At 39.9% G+C, this 17,856-nt stretch overlaps 1 protein-coding gene across 3 annotated transcripts in view; it reads right to left on the bottom strand.

The window, feature by feature from the left end:
* Positions 1-6,166: 6,166 nt before the first annotated feature.
* The window catches only part of EPB41L4A (erythrocyte membrane protein band 4.1 like 4A), a 144,354-nt gene continuing 132,664 nt past the window's right edge, over positions 6,167-17,856 (bottom strand). For all 3 annotated transcript variants that reach the window (XM_086629341.1, XM_086629342.1, XM_086629343.1), the window contains 6 exons: positions 16,213-16,332; positions 10,468-10,515; positions 9,760-9,828; positions 8,786-8,896; positions 7,848-7,920; positions 6,167-6,292 (listed from right to left, as the gene is read on the bottom strand). In XM_086629341.1, coding sequence (XP_086485467.1) covers positions 6,167-6,292; positions 7,848-7,920; positions 8,786-8,896; positions 9,760-9,828; positions 10,468-10,515; positions 16,213-16,332 — 547 coding nt within the window. The remainder of the gene's footprint in view (positions 6,293-7,847; positions 7,921-8,785; positions 8,897-9,759; positions 9,829-10,467; positions 10,516-16,212; positions 16,333-17,856) is intronic.

Below are 17,856 nucleotides of genomic sequence, written 5' to 3'. Positions count from 1 at the left end.
ACAGCTTCATAATATGGTACTTCAACTAAACTTGAAGTAGAGTGAGATTCTGTAGGGATAGCAATTGGAATTCCTGCTTGTTTTTTTTCAAGAAGACTTATCATAAATTAAGTTTACCAAAAGAGCAAATGCTGAAATTCCTTATCTTGCAATGTCTGATTTTTTCAGTACTGAATGTAAGCAAATTACTAATGCAAAGTCTAAGCATAAGTTAGTTTTTGGTTTGTCCAGAGGGAGGGAGGTTTAGACAGGAGTAATTAATTTTTAGTGATCCAAATGTAATTATTGGATGCACTTGAAAGCTTAGGGTTTCTGTTAGGGATTATATTCCCTGAAGATACCATCTGTTCAGGAGTTTTGCTCATGGGTCTTTGTTCTTAAAGTGGAAGACTGGCAGGAGTCACTTTTAAGACTTGTACTTTTTTTTTAAACTCTTGAGAGCAACAGCTAGTGCCAAGTTTTAATTATGGCTGTCTAAAATGTTGATTACCTTTCAACAAGAAAAATGGTAGAATGTTAAACTTCAGTGTGGAATACCTGTTTCATGGTGTGGTGGAACAAAGAAAAGGTGAGGTAGAGGGAGGAATAGGTGGGTGGAAGGGACACCGATTACTAAGATAGTACTGCTGGTAAACATTAAGAATGGTGTTAAGCATTAGGACTGACTGCCTTTTAGTTTTTATGAGTGGCTAACTGGACTGTACCCTTGGAAGAAACCTTAAGACTCCTTAATTTTTTTCCCCTTCCTCTGTTTTACATGAACACAAGGTCTGGCAGACTGTTAGAAGTTGATAGTAAGAAGGAGGACAGATTCGGAGGGAGTCTAGGGGAGCAAGGGAACAAAGATCTGTGCACTAGCTTGGGGTTGCACCAACCTTCCTTTCTGTTCCTCACCTCCAGTGCTCTGTGGAAAAAGGCTCTCAGTGTTAAGGGCTGCAAATCGGAACTCTTGAGAGGTGTGCTGAGAAAGAAAAGGGTCTTGTTCCAAATTATTCTTTAACTCTTTAGCACACCGCACCGAGTCGAGTGAAGGTTAGCTCTAATAAATGAAAATGTTCTGTTAGTGGGTGACCTGTGGGAGCATTCTCAAATGCAGATGGGTTTCATCTTTTACCTAGCAAAGAGGCTCATTTGTAGTAAATTTAACAGTGGCATTTTTTGAAGAATGTCAAGTACATTCTGATACTCTCATTGAGGAAATAGCTGCATAGTCCTGGCTATTTTTGAGAGCTTCATGTTACAGCGAGCAGGGTGTATCATGTAAATGGTGACCAGCTGGGAGGGCAGTGATTTTCTTCACTTTTGTATTGGGTCTGGCTTAAGATGGCATTAATTTTCCCCATAGTGGCCCCCTCTAGTGCTGTGCTATGTATTGGTAGCTAGAAAGGTGTTGATGACACACCCGTGTTTTGGCTACTGCTGAGCAGTGCTTGCATGGTATTGGACCTGTCTATCCAACATGCCTCCTTCACCCAGTAGGCTGGAGGTGGGCAAGATCCTGGGAGGGACCATAGCCATGACACCTGACTCAAACTGACCAAAGGGATATTCCAAGCGGTATGATGTCTCTTCAGCAATTGAAAGGAAGAGAGAAACATCATTGTTATTTATGATGTTTGTCTCTTCTGGAGCAACAGCTATGTGTACTGAAGCCCTGCTTCCTGGGAAGTGGCTGGAATTGCCTGCTGATGGAAAGCAGTGAATAAATGTTTTGTTTACTTTGCTTATATGTGCGGCTTTTGCTTTATTAAACTGCTTTTATCTTGACCCATGAGTTTTTCTTCCATCTGATTTTCTTTCCTCCTCCCTGTTCTGCTGAGGAGCGGAGTGACAGAGCAGCTTGGTGTCCAGCCAAGGTCAACTCACCACAACTCATAGCAAGAAGACAAATAGAGCAGAGAAATTAAAACAGGCACATTAAGGAGAAAGCATCTGCCACACTGGCTCTGCAGCTGTATGTTTGGTTTGACGGCTTATGTAGTCTGCTGCTGCCTTCTGGTGGTTTTTAGGTAAGAAAGGGAACTGTAGTATGGCTATGTACTGGAAGTATAAAACTTACACTGACAACTTTCTGCTACCAGGAAAAACACTTAATCTGGAGAAGCTGTATCCTCAAGTGGATTTTAATTGGTACTACACCTGTTTTTGCCATATGGTGTTGTCAAATTAATCTATGTTTCTGAAGGCTTTGCTCCTTTGTGTAATGTAAATAAGACACACAGGCAACCATGGAATGCCCTAAAAATTCAAGTTTTACTTGACTTTTAAATAACCTGGACACAAGTATTGACACAGCCATCTATCAAACTCAATTTAAAATAAAGCACACAGTTGCTTCATGAATACTTACTGTACATAAAACATATGCATCACGTTGATAGTTTATGTATGTTGTTTTCAAACATCTTTCTAGGGAGCGTTGAATTAAAAAGGCTTTCCCAAAAGAAAATATGCTATCCATTCAGTTCAGTATGCACCTGTATAAAGATGATTGAGTTGGCAACTTAAAATGGTAGTGATTTTTTTTTTTCTCCCCCAAAAAACACGTTCAATTTAATGAGCTCAATCAGAATATGAGTTGCAAGATTATGGATATTGCTAAGAAGTGCCGTGTAGAAAACAGCAGGTCAAGGCTAGCTCCTAATGAAAGAAACCAGCTAACAAGCCAGGGGATCAATATGGGATATACAAAAATGCTTTTGTGGTGTGGTTAGCAAGCCCTCTTTATTGTATAAAATACATGTTTTGCAAAGAGCTGTATCTATGTTGTAGGTGTTGCTAATTAATAAGTGAGAGAGTTCCACAACTTACCTATTCTTAGCACTTACAGAAGTCTCAGAAGAGCTAAATGCAGAGGCACAAAGCTAAAATTATTGGCCTGAGATCACTTCAGCAGACCAGAAGCAGAATTAGGATGTCTGAAATACCAGTCCTTTGTGAGGACAGGTCTGTATGGCATCCAACCAGTGTAAACTTTGCCTGACATGGTTAAACATCCTCCTGACTTTTGCCTGACTCATCAGGAGATGGAGGCATTTTGGACTGGCATTCAAACTCCAGGTATGAAAACATAAGTGCCTCCAGGCAGCGAAAGCCCCAGGCAAGCCAGCGAAGGGTAGCAACAGTGGAAAGAGCAAGGTGTAGAGTTTTAAGAGGGCAGCTGCTTACAGATGTTGTAGGGCTGGTTTAGGGCTACAGAGCATAGCTGTGGCACAGTAAGTGCTTTCAGTGATGGATCGCTTGTAGGTATCTCTCACACAAAAATAACAGCATCACAAGAAACGGTGCCTTTCCTCAAAGGATGGAGGAAAATAAGCTTGAAAGGAAAGGAAGGTCACATATAGGGAAGAAGTTTATTTTTCTGTACTATTAGCTGACAGTGACATCCTTGTTCAAGTTTTGCCTTGTTCTGGTACTGACACTTAACATGTAATACAGGTGTTAAGCTTAGTGGACACAAGACTGTATTGTAGTGCCCAAAACTGAACACTGGACTTGCTAAAACCTGTTTCCTACGTAGTCTCATTGGAGATAAGACCACTAACTCAAATCCAGGACTCTTTCTGTAAATTTCTCATTTAAAAGCAAAAAAGTTGACTTGATTATGAGACAACTCTCCTGTGACTTGAGCTTTTAAACCTATCACTATTAGACTAGACAGAAGCCTATTTTCTGATGTAGTGGGATAAGTAAAATACCATACATTTGGCTGATGCTGTCCAGCAATAATATACAAAAGCCCACAGGCAGATAACAACATACAGGAAAACAAGAGGTTTGAAATAAACCTTAGAAGTAATTTTCTTCTTGATCAATATTTGAGGATTGGCAAGATATGGACACTATGTACAGATAATTCTCAAATAACAACACAAATCCTCCTAAAGTAGTAGATATGTTATACTTGCTTGTGCCTGAGTACGGAATGAAGAATAACAGTAATGATTTAGAAAGCCACAATCTACAAGCAAGCGTATAATGCTCCTATTCTGAACACCTTGAAGAAATAAGGAGTGTCTTTCATTGCAGACACAATAACCAGTTCTTGTGTAGTTTGTTGAATTTCAGTAGTCTTCCAAAAGATTGTGATGCTCTGTACCACCACAATCTTTGCCACAGTGATGGGCTTTTTTTTCTTCTTTTGGTTTGGTTTGGTTGGTGGTTTTTTTTTTTTTAACTGGTGCTTGTAAGAATACTACACAATGTCATAACAAGATCCTAAAGGATCACTTTTAATTGGAGCAATGACAATGAAACCACTTAACAGACTTACAAAACAGTTTGAGCAAATACTTCAAGGCAAGCCAAACAATGTCCTAGGATGAGTTCCATAGTAAATTCATAAATTGCGGAAGAACCTCCATGAAAACAAAACTTTTACCACAGAGAGGTTCTAAGCTCTTTCCTTCCCTTAGATTTGTTCACTGAGACTGAAGAAGCAGAACTGTCCAAAATAAGTGACCGAAGAAAAATATTTGCCTTCCCTGGCACGATGCAGCATCTCCCAACCTGCAGACCAATGCATACTGTGATAGGAATATTCAAGCCATATGGCTACCACCCTGGCTAGTAGCATCCACCTGACCACCTCAGATCATGAAACAATAAAGAATCAAAAAATGAAGTGGAAAATACACCACTCAAGGTTTCACTTCTCAGTTTTGTCACTTAAAATGTGTATTAGTAATCCCATGCCTTTCGTAAAGCATAGCTTGGATGCCTTACGCTCACTCCCGTTCTCAAACAGTATTGCTTTTCTTACAGGGCTGCAGTCCCCTGGTATGGTGTTGCAAGGGGTAGAAGACAGGATCACTGCCTATCACTGAAGGCAGTGGGGCTTGAGTTTAAGGAGGACAGATGTAAAAAGGCACATGTATTACTACATTTCCAATTCTGTTTCACAAATTCAATATTTAGTTTGAGGCTTACACTTAGAGAGTTACTTTCACCACACAAAGATTCTACTAAGCTTCTTAGTAAGTTAGCAACACCAGAAGGCTCATCCATGTACTGACTACGGACAAACAGGAGGCAGAGGAACTTCAGCTATTTTTACATAGTGATAGGACAGAAGGAGAGCTAGACATCACTTCAGATATGTACTAGGAGATAATCCACTCACTGTGCAGCATCATTAAAACTTACTATTCCTACCGTGTCAACAGAAAAAAATTGCAATTATCATACCCTAAATACTGCCTTTGTCATGGCTCAGAGAAAAGCATCAGGAAGTTGATTATTTCATATGAAAAGAGATTAAGGCAGACTTTGCTCATCTAGTGTTTTTTTTTTTTAAAAAAAAGCTATTTGCTAGCTGTCATAAATCCTACTCTACAAGTCTCATTTAACCAGTACTTAAGTGCCTTGCTAAGCAGTCTTAATACGGTGGATCAGTACATATTCTCCAGTTTTTTTCCAGTGTGGTTTACTATAAGGTGATAGATGTATTTCTATGGTATGGAATGTTGAATTAAATAGTCCCTCTACGTAAAAGGGCATTCAAAGTTGAGAACACTTAAAACTGCCAAGGGAAAGTAAGTCTGTATCACCTCTGGAACTCTCTGCTACAGGGTGTTACGCAGTCTACTATTTTTGAGCTAAAATGGGTTGAGTCAACATTTGTATTAACAACACAAGCATCTGTTGTTGTGCTAGGCTAAAATAAACCTCGTAAGAGCTATCAGTCCTTATGTCTCAGGACACAAGTTGATCCCCATATAAAACTGTGAAGGTAATATTCCCCATATCACACTGTATTGCACAATTGGCCAAAAATATGACTATTTTGCTTCTCTTGAAGCATCTGGTCCTGATCATGTCAGTTAACAGTCATTTTTTGGAAAAAGGCTGTTCAGTTACAGAGCAGACAGTAAAGCCTGTTTTGTTGCAGCAATATTTTTTGTTCGTTTTTTGGAAGTGTAACTGCTGATCATTCAGTTTTACCATGACTTTTCTTTTTGGTTGTCTAATTAGGCAGCTGCTCCTCAATCAGTCACACCACTAGAAGCGTGTCGGTGATAAAAAGCATTGCTTGGCCTTTCCAGCAAGCAGGCTGTGCTTCCGAGTGTCCTGAAGAAATTGCTACCGTGTCGACTTCCCTTGCACACACACACAAATCCTCAGTTTCCAAACAACAGAATCCATTCACCATCTTCAGTTATGGCAGTCAAGTTTCCACCTTGAAGCGTGACACCTGAACAGTTTTTATGATCTTAGTGGTGGATTTTCCATCGATGTTAGTGGATAGCTGAGATGTTTCTTCTATTAGGCTGTCTTTAGAACCATTCTGTCTCTGAAAAGAACAAATTAAAATATGTTGTTGAAAACGTATACCGGAATTTAAATACTGTATTTTGATAACTGCTGCTATGAAAGCCCTAGGCTAAAGATATAGCAATTTTTATATATATATATATATATACACACACACATCCCAAGAATATTAAAAAGTCTACATTTTTTTGATCAGACAGAACTTTTTCCCCCTCTTGCCTCCTCTCTCTCTGCCAGCTGCTGCCCCTCTGCACTATTTGGATTCATGTTCCCTATTCAAGAAATGTCACTACTAATTATTAGATATTTAGCAAAACACTGCACGCAAGCACTCACAAGGAATTAATGGCCACTGTTGTAAGCGGGTCTGAGGCAGAGGGAAGACAGAGGTGTTTGTGGACACAGAACATTGTGATGTTAATTCCTTCTAGGGCATGAATTTAAGCAACATCATTGTATTGGAAAAGAATGGAAATAAGACAATGTGAATTTTGAATAGGACTTAATCATGCAAGTTACCTATTTCTACAAAGCACGTAAATGTGATCAGCCTTAAGTATATCAACTTCCTCTTCACTGCTGGAGCAAGTCCTTACAGAAACATCAAGGACAGCTCATCTTTTTCAATTTCATCATACACAGGAGTACCAATATCCTTGAACATAATTCCAATCAAAGAACTGGTATATCTGTTTATTGTTTTAAAATTGTTCAACCTTAAGTTATTCTAACGCTTACAAGATAAAATATGACATATTTTGCTGGTTATATTCTGTGCAGTTTTCACACTACATCAGCATGCGGTTTTGGTATCTCCACAAGTTAGATTAACAGACACAATGACTGGTGTGGGAAGTTAGGTAAAAATGCGTCTATCATGTTTTGGTTTTCCTTCAGTGTGCTTGTACAACAGACTTGCAAGTGCTTTTTGAATATAATTTGCTTCTCACATTTTGAGCTTAATAAAACTATAAAGCTGAGAGATATGGTACCATAATTTATGATGAAAGCCAGTGACTACATTTAAAAAGACAAGTTCTATCCTTTTCAGATTTGAATAATGTAAAAAACTATTCAGCATTTGGAGGCAAAAAAAAGAAAGGAAAAAAAAGGAAAAAAGAAAGGAAAAAAAAAGGAAAAAAAAAAAGAGCAATGCTTCAAGCCCAAGCAACAAAACTTTAAGAAAAGCTCTAAGAAGAGGCAAATAAATGATAGTAGGTTGTAATTACAACGGCATCCTAAGCACACTTGCATATTTTAAGAAATTGTGAAAGTTGATTCTCCTCCTGTGGAGAACAGGGTATAATCTCAAGGAAGCATCAAACTCAAACTGGTAAAGAGTCCTCCAGTAGCAGAAGTAGACGTTTGCAGGGCATATGCTACAGAACTACATATATTTGGAAATACAAACAAAGTAGACTGCAAAACGTGAAGATTCAAGTCACACTGCTTCTGAAAAAAAAATCTCCACCAGCTTTAATTTTCACTGAAAAACAAAGATCTAATTTAAATAAAGCACTGGTTGGGGAAGGTCTCCAAAACAGGAAAATCGCAAAGGATGCACAATTACTAACCTGTTGAATGCTGGGCCCTCTAGCATCTGAAGATCGTGTAACAGGCAGTGGAGGCACCAGATCATTTTTGGCACTGGAATTAGGATATTACAGAATGGATATTGTTATAAGGAAGCAAACTATAACTGTGCACAGGAAGAATAATTAAACTGACCCAGAGAGCTACACAGATCTGAAAGGCTCCAAAAGGTTTATCACCTGACTTTAGAGATCCAAAAGCAATCATGCTGATCCTCAGTAGTCAGTGGGCACCTTTGGGGTATAGGTCACCCCATCCCTTCTCAAGGAACCTGTCTCCTCCTGGTCTACAGAGGCAGCCCAACTTCATGTGAGATGAGTCTCACTTGAAATCATGGGTGTGCCACACCTCCTTCAGGGTGCAATCCAGCTAAAACTAGCCCCGAAGTGGGTGGTATCATCAAGGGACTGCTTTTGATATTTAAGGCCTTAACAAAACTGAGAATGGGGCTATGACTTCTCCATTTGCAAGCACACCCTTTACAAGTCTGTCTTCTGGGAAAGACTGATTCACTCATTGCTGAAAAAGGTTGTACTAGAGCTCCCACGAAACAAATTACAGACTTAATAAAGATGACATCTTAACTCCATTAAGGATGAAGTATCTGGAAAGCAACTCAGGAGTTCTCACCCCTTAGGTAACTTCATGACCTACCAAAGAGCAATACAGGTTTATTTTGGCTTTTTCAGTTTTTCCCCCTTCTGAGTAGATCAAGCCAGCCTCTGTGACCCCAAATAGACCAGAAATGTTTTTGCATTTTTTTGAGTCATTTAGCTCTGATGACCTACTATTTAGAGGTTTGCCTAAATCCTATGCCAGGAAGCAATCACATTTATGCCACTTCTAATGTAACCATGACCTTTGAACAACTTTTGGGCCACACTAAACCAGTCCATTGCTAGCAACCACATTCACGTACTTCACTTCAGACAGGACAGATCTTTCACCATCAGAGCACTGGGACCGCCGATACTGACGGTAGCTTCGAGGGGAATGTGAATGCCTAATGCGAATTGGGTCGCCTTGAGTCCTAAGAGAGACACAGGGTTCACAATGGTAGGTTAGTAAACCAGATCTTCAGCACAAAACCATAAATTCAATTGCAGATGGAGAGATCCTCCCATTTCTTGTTGAAATGTAACGGCTTCTTGCACTGGCTGAATTTAAAAGGCTGATGCTTTTCTTAGGAGTCTGTACTTTAAAAGTGCAAAGATCACAAACTGGCAAGTCCATATTTCACAATAAAACTGTTTAATAAAGAACCCATTAATATATACTGCTTTAACATCAGCGTTTTCTGTTTAATGGTGTCATAGAAGCACATTATAATGCAAACCCGGATCACATTTCTGCCACATGCAGCTGCTTGCACTGACACATGGCATCCCAAATGGGCAATTATCACAGTGAAATAGATGTCCGTTCTTAAGGAAATAGCTATGCCCTGGCGGCTGCCCATGACAAGCGAGGAAAGGGGTCGAACAGGTCAAACAATGCCTTAGATGATAGGAATAAGAACTGAAAAGGAAGAAAAGTTTAGGAAATAAATGGATTTCCTTGTTTGCATTCATTTCTCTCTGATTCCATAGCGTGTAACATAAAACAGATTGACGGACGACATAGAGAGACATACAGACATCCACCAGGTTCATGAGTATGTGTGAGAGATAGGGAGACATGAAGATGATTTTTTTTTGTATTTTGGAAAGATAAAATATTAGGTTTTAAAATTGTTAAGCATCCTCACCTAACCCATCCTAGAGGAGCCTTCGGAGTAGATAAAAGCTTAGAGATTATATGTAAATCCACTCCCATATCAGTATGACAGAGTTCACAGTAAAATAAGAAAAGTGGACTTTTATATTCACAAAAAAAAAATCCTGACAAACTCACTCTATTTTAGTGTATGGAATTTCTTTCAGCTGCTCCTCGGACAGGCCAGAGGGATCCACAAGCTCCTTCCTAGAAAGGATTAGGCAAAGTAAAAAATGTAACAGCAGCTACCAACTGCAAAACTGTTCTTCTTTTTATTATATGAGGCTGAAAAGATTTACTGAAACAAGCTCTTGTCAGCCCTGAAGCTATCTTGACATCAAAACAGGAAATCTATTAAGAAATGTGTCTAACTTCACCTTGATTGCTTCAACTGCATGTCGCATCCTGTTCCACCTTCCTCTCACCTCTCTGCAAATCTCATCTTGTTGCTTCACAAAATATATGAACATTGTGTATACTGAACATCAAATATGCTTTGGAATAGCTAACTGTCTTCATAACCAGTAGTTCTACAGCATATGGGGCCTCATCCTAAAAGTGTCGGTATTACAAACAAGGATATTTTGGAAGCCTCAGAGGAACAAAACTCTAAAATGCTGTATCCTTCTTTAACAGTTCATCTACATACAATGGTCATCGGTATTCAGTGCATTCAGTTATCTGCAGTATCTTCTACACATAGCAGGTCATTAACACCCGCATAATTTCCTGTGGCACATAACTAAACCAGGACGTAATGCCTTATAGCCACAGTGCAGCGAATGTGGATAACTACATTAGAGGCACACCAAGCAGTCACTCGGACCCTACAAGCACCATACTTACTGAATATGTTTCCACAGTTCTTCTTTAGCTTGTACATCCGGGCTTCTCCTATAAATACCAAGAAAGCCAACAAATGCAGAGCTGTGAAAACCATTGTCTGACATGCTGCTGTTCAAATTACTTTTAACAGCACAGACTCTGAACAGAAATCATAGAAAATTTAACCCACCAGTGACTTCAATTTTAAGGTTTGTTATCTCAGAAAATGCATTAAACTTCATCCCTTTGTATAACTGAAAAGTCATTTCTTGAATGACAGGCTCTCAGTCACAATTCCTGTTCCGCTAGCCTTCAGCAAGAGCATGCATAAAATACAAGCAACAGCAGAACTTCCCAAGCCAAATCAGTGCTCAGCTACTGCCACCCTTTATCCAGTTGAGGACAACATGTTCTGGAACAACACTTTTGTAAAAGGCCCCCAGAAATGTCCTGTGGCCCACAGAGCCCTTTGTGGCAGGAGGAGGGACAGGCCACACCAGGCTGACACACCAGTAAGCCCTGGACATTCCCAGCGAGCACCAGTAAAGAGGATCTGTTGTTCAGCTGTGATCACAGTACAGCCTCTCGCTTCCTGGTCATTTCCAGGAAGGGTTTCTGCTCACTTCCATTAACCTTTGTGATGTCCAGGACAAAAAAAAACCCAAAACAACAAACAAACCAAACCAGCAACCATGCTTACTCACGTAAACAAGTATTTCAGCAAGTGCTTCATTCATAGGGAAAGTTCTTAGCCAAAAGTGTTGCAGACAAAGAGATACTGTAGAAAAGCAAGCCTGAATGGCATGCCCCACATTTCCACTGAATCACAGACCATACCATCTCCAAACCAGATCCCTTTTATTTTTATTTTTCTTATCCTGTCTTATTGCAAGGTTAGTGCAAAACCACTGCTGTTGCTGGAGTTGCACCTAGAATTCACTAAAACCCATGCAGCGTAATACATTAAATAAGCATTTTACACAGTGACAAGAACTACATTTGCATGGAGAGATCAGATAACTCATTTCATTAGGATTATATAAACTCTGTGTAGACAGCTAGACTGTTCCACACCATCTGAGATGTGAGGGATGCAACTTTTATACAGATTCAGCATACATAAATGCTCTCATTGAACTCACAGTTTCTCAAAGATTAAATCTTACATCATACAACTTCCTTTTTTCCTTAAACAAAAGGGCCTATCATATTCAAAGATGCTTTTAGAGTCATATAATCCTAATTTAAATGAACATCAATCAAGGAGGACAGCAGAGATCTGCATTTTAGCATCTGTTAAATGGGCTCTCCCTTGCCCAGTGACAGAGCTGTATGAGAGAGAATTCCAAACTGCTCTCCAGCACCAACAGTTTCACCGTTTTCTTATTTCACCGTTACCGTGTTCGACTCATTTCCAGACTTCAGCCTAGGCATAATGTTCAGAGACATCTATATTGCAGTAAATGTTCTACAGTTGGTGTAAAGGCAGATTATTTAGGGATGATAATATTTCTGGTTGTGTGGTTTTTTTAGATTTTACAAGTGCAGAAGTACTGGGAGATAACTAGTTTACTGCTTTACAAACACCAGAAAGGGACAGAAGGGTAAGAAAACAACCCTACATTTGTGATTCCCTAGTGGGACTGATATGAACTAACCCATAACCTTCTCAGGCTCCAAGGTGGCGATGGCTTTCCAGGCAGCATGATGCAGCCACCCAGGTGATTCCCGTCCTTGACGGACTGCTCTGCTGTCCGTTCCGACTGCTCAGGTCCTCATAACGGTAACAGCTATGGCCAGGAGTAGCTTGCACTCTGATTTTTCTCAGCATTCAGAGTTTTCTGTGGCTTTATGTATTTGTGTTCATTATAATGCGCTTAATTTTCTCCAATTTTCACTTCTCCTGTCTCTCCTTCTCCCTTCTTGCATTTATGTCTCCTCTCTTTCTTAGATCTGCTCTTTAACTCCCTGATGCAGTAGCTTGGTATGTAGTGGCATTTGACAGCCTTTCTCACCCCTCAGTTTTGAACTGATTTCTCCTTCCATGCAACCCCCTGCTCACGAAATAGCAGCTGCAAACCCTGCATTCACCCTGGGGCTGTGAAGATAGGCGTCCTCTTCTGAGGCTGAATAATCAGGCAGTGGGGAATGCAAAAGCTCCCTGAAAAATGCCAGTTTCTCCAGGGAGGCTTTGTAATGCTTACAAGCCCCCCTTTGCCCGAGGAAGCAAAGCCTCAAAGTCTCTCCCAAATTCAGCATCCCCACAAAGGAAGGTATTGTGCACACTACTGACCCATCTGATCAGCTCATGGCTTTTACTTATTCATAAAATACAACCATTCAGGATGTGGCCTTAAGTCTCTCATATCACCAAACATCATGTGAAGCCTCACCTACAGTAAGAAATATTAATCTGTGGGTTGGGGTGGAAAGAGAGTGGTTAAAGAAGAAGTCATCTTTGTTTCTCTGTTTTCTGTGCCTCCTGCTTTCTGCGGCCAACTCCAGGAATTTAATTCTGTGATCCTTGCCATATTCCCTCCTTCCACCCCTGCAACTACACTAACAAGGAATTGCCACTGCTGTAAAATACCAGTTTAGCAATATGGCATCCCATGGGGGAAAAAAATAAAAAAAAAGAAAAGGAAAAGGACTAAACACAATAGTTCCTGAGAGCAAACTGCTTTTAGGAATTCCCATCTCGACACTATTTATTTTCCATACATTTAAGAAGTGTTACCATACTGGGAAAACCTCACAGCATTTATTCAGGTTAACTCCTCACAAAAGAATATCCAGAAATATGACACAGATAAAGTATCTTAATAAAAGCATTTTCCTTCCAAAGGCTTGTTCCTGCTTTCTTTGAAGGCAAAATGAAGAAAAGCTTACAAAAAGAAAGGTCTTGTTAAGGTGAAATGTCACTATTGCATATATGGCATAGGAAATTCATGTTTGTATAGTTCTTCACAGCCCACAACGAAGCAATCCTTCTATTAAATCTTTAAAGCCAGATCACAGTCCCTCTTTCACTGTGTTTTCATCTTTTTACTGTGAATTGTTTTAAAACTCACGGTTCTGAAATACAATGTATACTCAGATTGTCCTACTGCAGTACCTGGAATCAATAGCTTCTCGATAATTTGTACGCTAATCAGATTCTCTAATGCACCAAGCCAAATGGGAATTCCCAGTAAGTGATGAGTCTCCGAGGGGGGTGTTGTTTATTCTTATTTCATTTTCACAAGCTCAAACAACTCTACACATTAATAAGGTCTACATTATTTTTTGGTCTGCATCTGCACCCTCATTAATATTTCAGTTTGAGTCACAAAAGGTAAATTTAAATAGCCATGGAATTTTAATGGCCATTCTTCTTAATTAAAAGAAGCCCTTTGGCTACACAGATGTTTTACATGAACTCTTGAAAATAAACCCTGTAGAACTAGAATTGGGAGCTCTCTGTATTTGCTGATTCCTTTAGGAGAAAGAAAGGTCAAATTCTTGTCAAATATTTTTATTCCTGAGATCAAGGAGACACCACACCACCACCACCACCAATGATTAATATTACTCACTATCACACAAATGAAATGCACTGTGCCAGGCACAGTAACAAATATTTCAGCCATTACTTCACGCTTCCAAAGTGAACCACTAGTTAAGATGACTGCAATAAGAAACTTAATGTGACTTATCTGTACTACCAGAATGAAGGTTTTGTATCAATCATTAAATGTGCAAATTGAAATGACCACATTTAAAAACAAAACCAACTATACCCTATACCCCAGGTTTATATCACAGGTTTCCCTTCCCTCTGACCCGCATCCAGTCATGTAAGCAAAAAGCTGAGCCAAACTAAATTAAAAGAACGCTCTTATAACTAACAAGGGAATTCCAATTTTCCTTTTTTTTTTTTAGTTCCTACTTGCATATATTAATGATCTTTTTCGTACTTGGGAGGCTTGGGCTTATTTCATTGTTTTGGTTTTGTATTTTTTTAAACTGAAGAGACCAAAAGAAGGAATATATTCATCACTAACACAACAGGAAAAAGGGACAAGAAGCTATTCAAAATCTTCAGGATTTCCTCATTTCTTTGCTTCCTCTAGGACCTTTCCTTGTTAAGTAAGATGCTATACATTTACGTTTTTTGCTAATAGTAGCTTAAATAAAATATGACTTAGAACGTCACTGTGCTGGAAAATAAAAAGCCATTTCGTAAGTTAAGTAAACCACAAGAGGGAGCCCATGCTGTCCAAGCAATGAAATCTACCTGGTCTATGGGAAAAAAATTAAAATTGGCTATAAATTTAATCTAACCATTATCAACTGAGTACACTTTCTAGTTTATGCACTTTCTGCATATAGTAAAAAATGAACATCAAACTTAATCATCTATATTTTGTGGATTCCATACAAGTGAGCTTTAATAATCCTGATTTTCAGTCATATATCATTGTATGATTACACCTAATAACACTTGACTTTTGTGCAGCTGGAAGTGAACAAGTCTGTACAAAGCTAGTTAAAGTAGAAATTCCAACATTTAGAATTTTAATGGCAAATTCTATTTCTCATAAAAGAATGAAAACTGTACACTATGAAACTGGAGACAGAAATGAGTTCTAGCAACACGGGCAACTGAGAACAGAATTCAAGTGGACTTTAATACTGGAAACTTCTGCGCAGATTACGGTTTCAACCAGTATGAATGAAATAATCACTTAAGGCACTATATAGTCTCTGCTGATAAGTCTTAACATGAAAGGTAAATTTAAGAAAAGACATTAATAGGAAGTATCTATGTTGGTGTGTTACAGAGGTCACACATTACACCACCAGCATCAGGGCTGGACATCTCATCCATTTCAGCCACGCAGTGAGGGTGGGGATACAGTTTCAAAGCCTCCTCTCTCTTGCGTTCTCTCCCAGGGCCTCACAGCTGCTCTCCAGGCATTTTTCAACATCCCTGGCCCTGTCTTGCCCTGCCCTGCCCTGCCCTGCCTGCCAGGCACACTGATGCTGGTGCTGCTTTGGATGGTTGCTTGGATGGCAGATTAGGCTGGACACAAACACAACACAAAACAGTATGTCTGCACTCCAAAAACATGCCATTAAAAGAAAAATACAAATTAAAAGAAATCAGCGTTTTCATGAGTTTGAGAAAATTAATTTGAGAAGCTGACAGCTTCACTGTGTCAAAACTAGCTGTCAGCAGCAACAGCATTGTCTGGCGGCAGGGCTTCATCATGGAAATCCTGACATCAGGATGCAATAGATCACTGACTGCTGCTTGCCAATGGTAATTTGACATGGAGACATCAGTAGCTGGTCTCATCTGGAACAATACCGCAGCCATTAGATGATTAAACAAAGCATCTCACAAAAATGCCTGCACCTATCACACAAAATCTGAATGTTTTCACAGACATAATGCCCAGAAGAGGAGAATCACTGTCTTCATTACAGAACTAATGCTCAAGGAGCCACAAAATCATCCAGGACTCCATCCAAGGTGATGGAGAGAGCTCCTGACAAACCCTGTTACAAAGCCCTTCCTGTGTCATTTGTACCCTGAAATTCAAATCACTATATGAAAGGAGTTTGACCACAAAGACAAATCTGTGAATAAGAGAACATGCCACATGAAAGTCTCTGTTCCTCAGCAGCTGAGAGCCATCACTGCGCCGGAGATGTTCCTCCTGCTTTTTAACATGCTACAGCAGCCCCAATTTTCCAATGAAGAGGGCAAGGGTTACATACGATCGAGATCTGTGCCTGGATCGCCGGTAGTTTGGATCCGCCTGGTTTTTCTCCTTTTGTCGCCGTAGTACAGCCTCCCACTGAGGAGCCGAGTCAACCATGTCATTCTCTTGCCGTAATCTGCAAAAGAAGTACGGGGAGTTTAGCCTGAAATCTCGGACACAGGATGCTCTGAGAAGCAATGGGGTGGTTTTTTCCTCACAAAAATCCAGCTCCTGCAATGCAATACTTTAACTTTTTATCTTGCTAGATTTTATGTTCCCAAACCACATTGGAATGTAAGAACCTTTATCAAAGAAAACTCACTTATTTGCTGTTTAGAAACAGCCTAAGCCAAAAATGAGATGACCCTTTAAAAACAGGACTACAACTTGAACGCGTCTTTCCAGCCCAAGCCAAATGTTTATTTCCTGCTTAAGTGTTCAAGTCCATCTCACCTACAGCAAGTGTAGATGCACTGTCCCCTGTGGCTTTGGCCCGTCTCTGCTTGTGTGCCTCTAAACAATATGATATGCCTTTTATTTTATTTTATTTTTTAAGTAAAATCCCTGAATCCACTATTGGAATGTAATACAGATTAAACCAAATGTCGAAATCCTGTAAATTCACCACTTTTGTTAGTAGGCTGAAGCAACTCTATGATGACACAACCAGCATGGCACCTGGTGTGCCAGTGTTTGGCCATTCAAAGCCCTACAGATGCTTCACAGTTTTGGGGTTGCAGACACGAGCGATGTGATGAAATGCTAAGGTGGAACAAACAGATATGCAGCAGCAAATTTAAAATTCAGTGGAGATTTCGAAAGAACCCTGGAAAATATCACTCCCAGAGTGGATTTTCTGATATGATGGTAGGACTGGCATACTGAAGAAACCAGAGGAGCTTAACAAAGAACAGGAAAACCGACAGCTAAAACAAACAAGCCAACGGAGATAAAGGGATTACACTGGAGACGTGACTGATAGGAAATGCAAAGCATGCTGTTGTTGTTGCTCTTCATTACAGATGTACCTTTCTCCTTGAGTTTTGAATTGTATCAGGCTAAACTGGCTAAGCAGGCTGCTGCTTTTCCTTTAATCAGATCTTCTCTCACATGCATAATGAATTTTGAGCTGGATCCCCAACTACTGTAAACAGCCACAACTCTACAAAATGGCACTGAGCATCTGGAGGAGACCGCATCATCGGGTTTTGATTTCTAAGCAAGTCTTTTTAAACCTGTAATCTGTTGACAGGCATTAACATAAACTTCTCTCTAAGGATTTCGTAGAACTCACACAGCAACAAGTAATGAATTGTGATCTTCATCCTGAATAATCCACTTTGTGGAGACAGCAATCATCCCACATGGTATAAACACTATCAACTGCCTCGCACATACGGCAGCTGCCTGTACAAAAAGAAGACATGTGGCTGTCAGACCAGCGCTGCTGCCATGGGTGGTGGGTCTGCCCACTTGCCAGTACCTCCCCCATCTCTCCCAAACAACAACTCCTAACAGGTCGAGCAGACAGCTGTGCTCTGAAGGAGGCATTCAGATGTTTGCCATAAAATAATCAAGAGCTACTCATTCTTCTCAGGAAACCTACACAATGCAGTACAGCACGAGGTCCATGGTCTGGCACAGAGCACATCAGATCTTG

This window comes from Tauraco erythrolophus, chromosome Z, assembly GCF_009769465.1.
Source record: "Tauraco erythrolophus isolate bTauEry1 chromosome Z, bTauEry1.pri, whole genome shotgun sequence".
Lineage (NCBI taxonomy): Eukaryota > Metazoa > Chordata > Aves > Musophagiformes > Musophagidae > Tauraco > Tauraco erythrolophus.
This window is presented reverse-complemented; position numbering and strand designations above follow the sequence as displayed.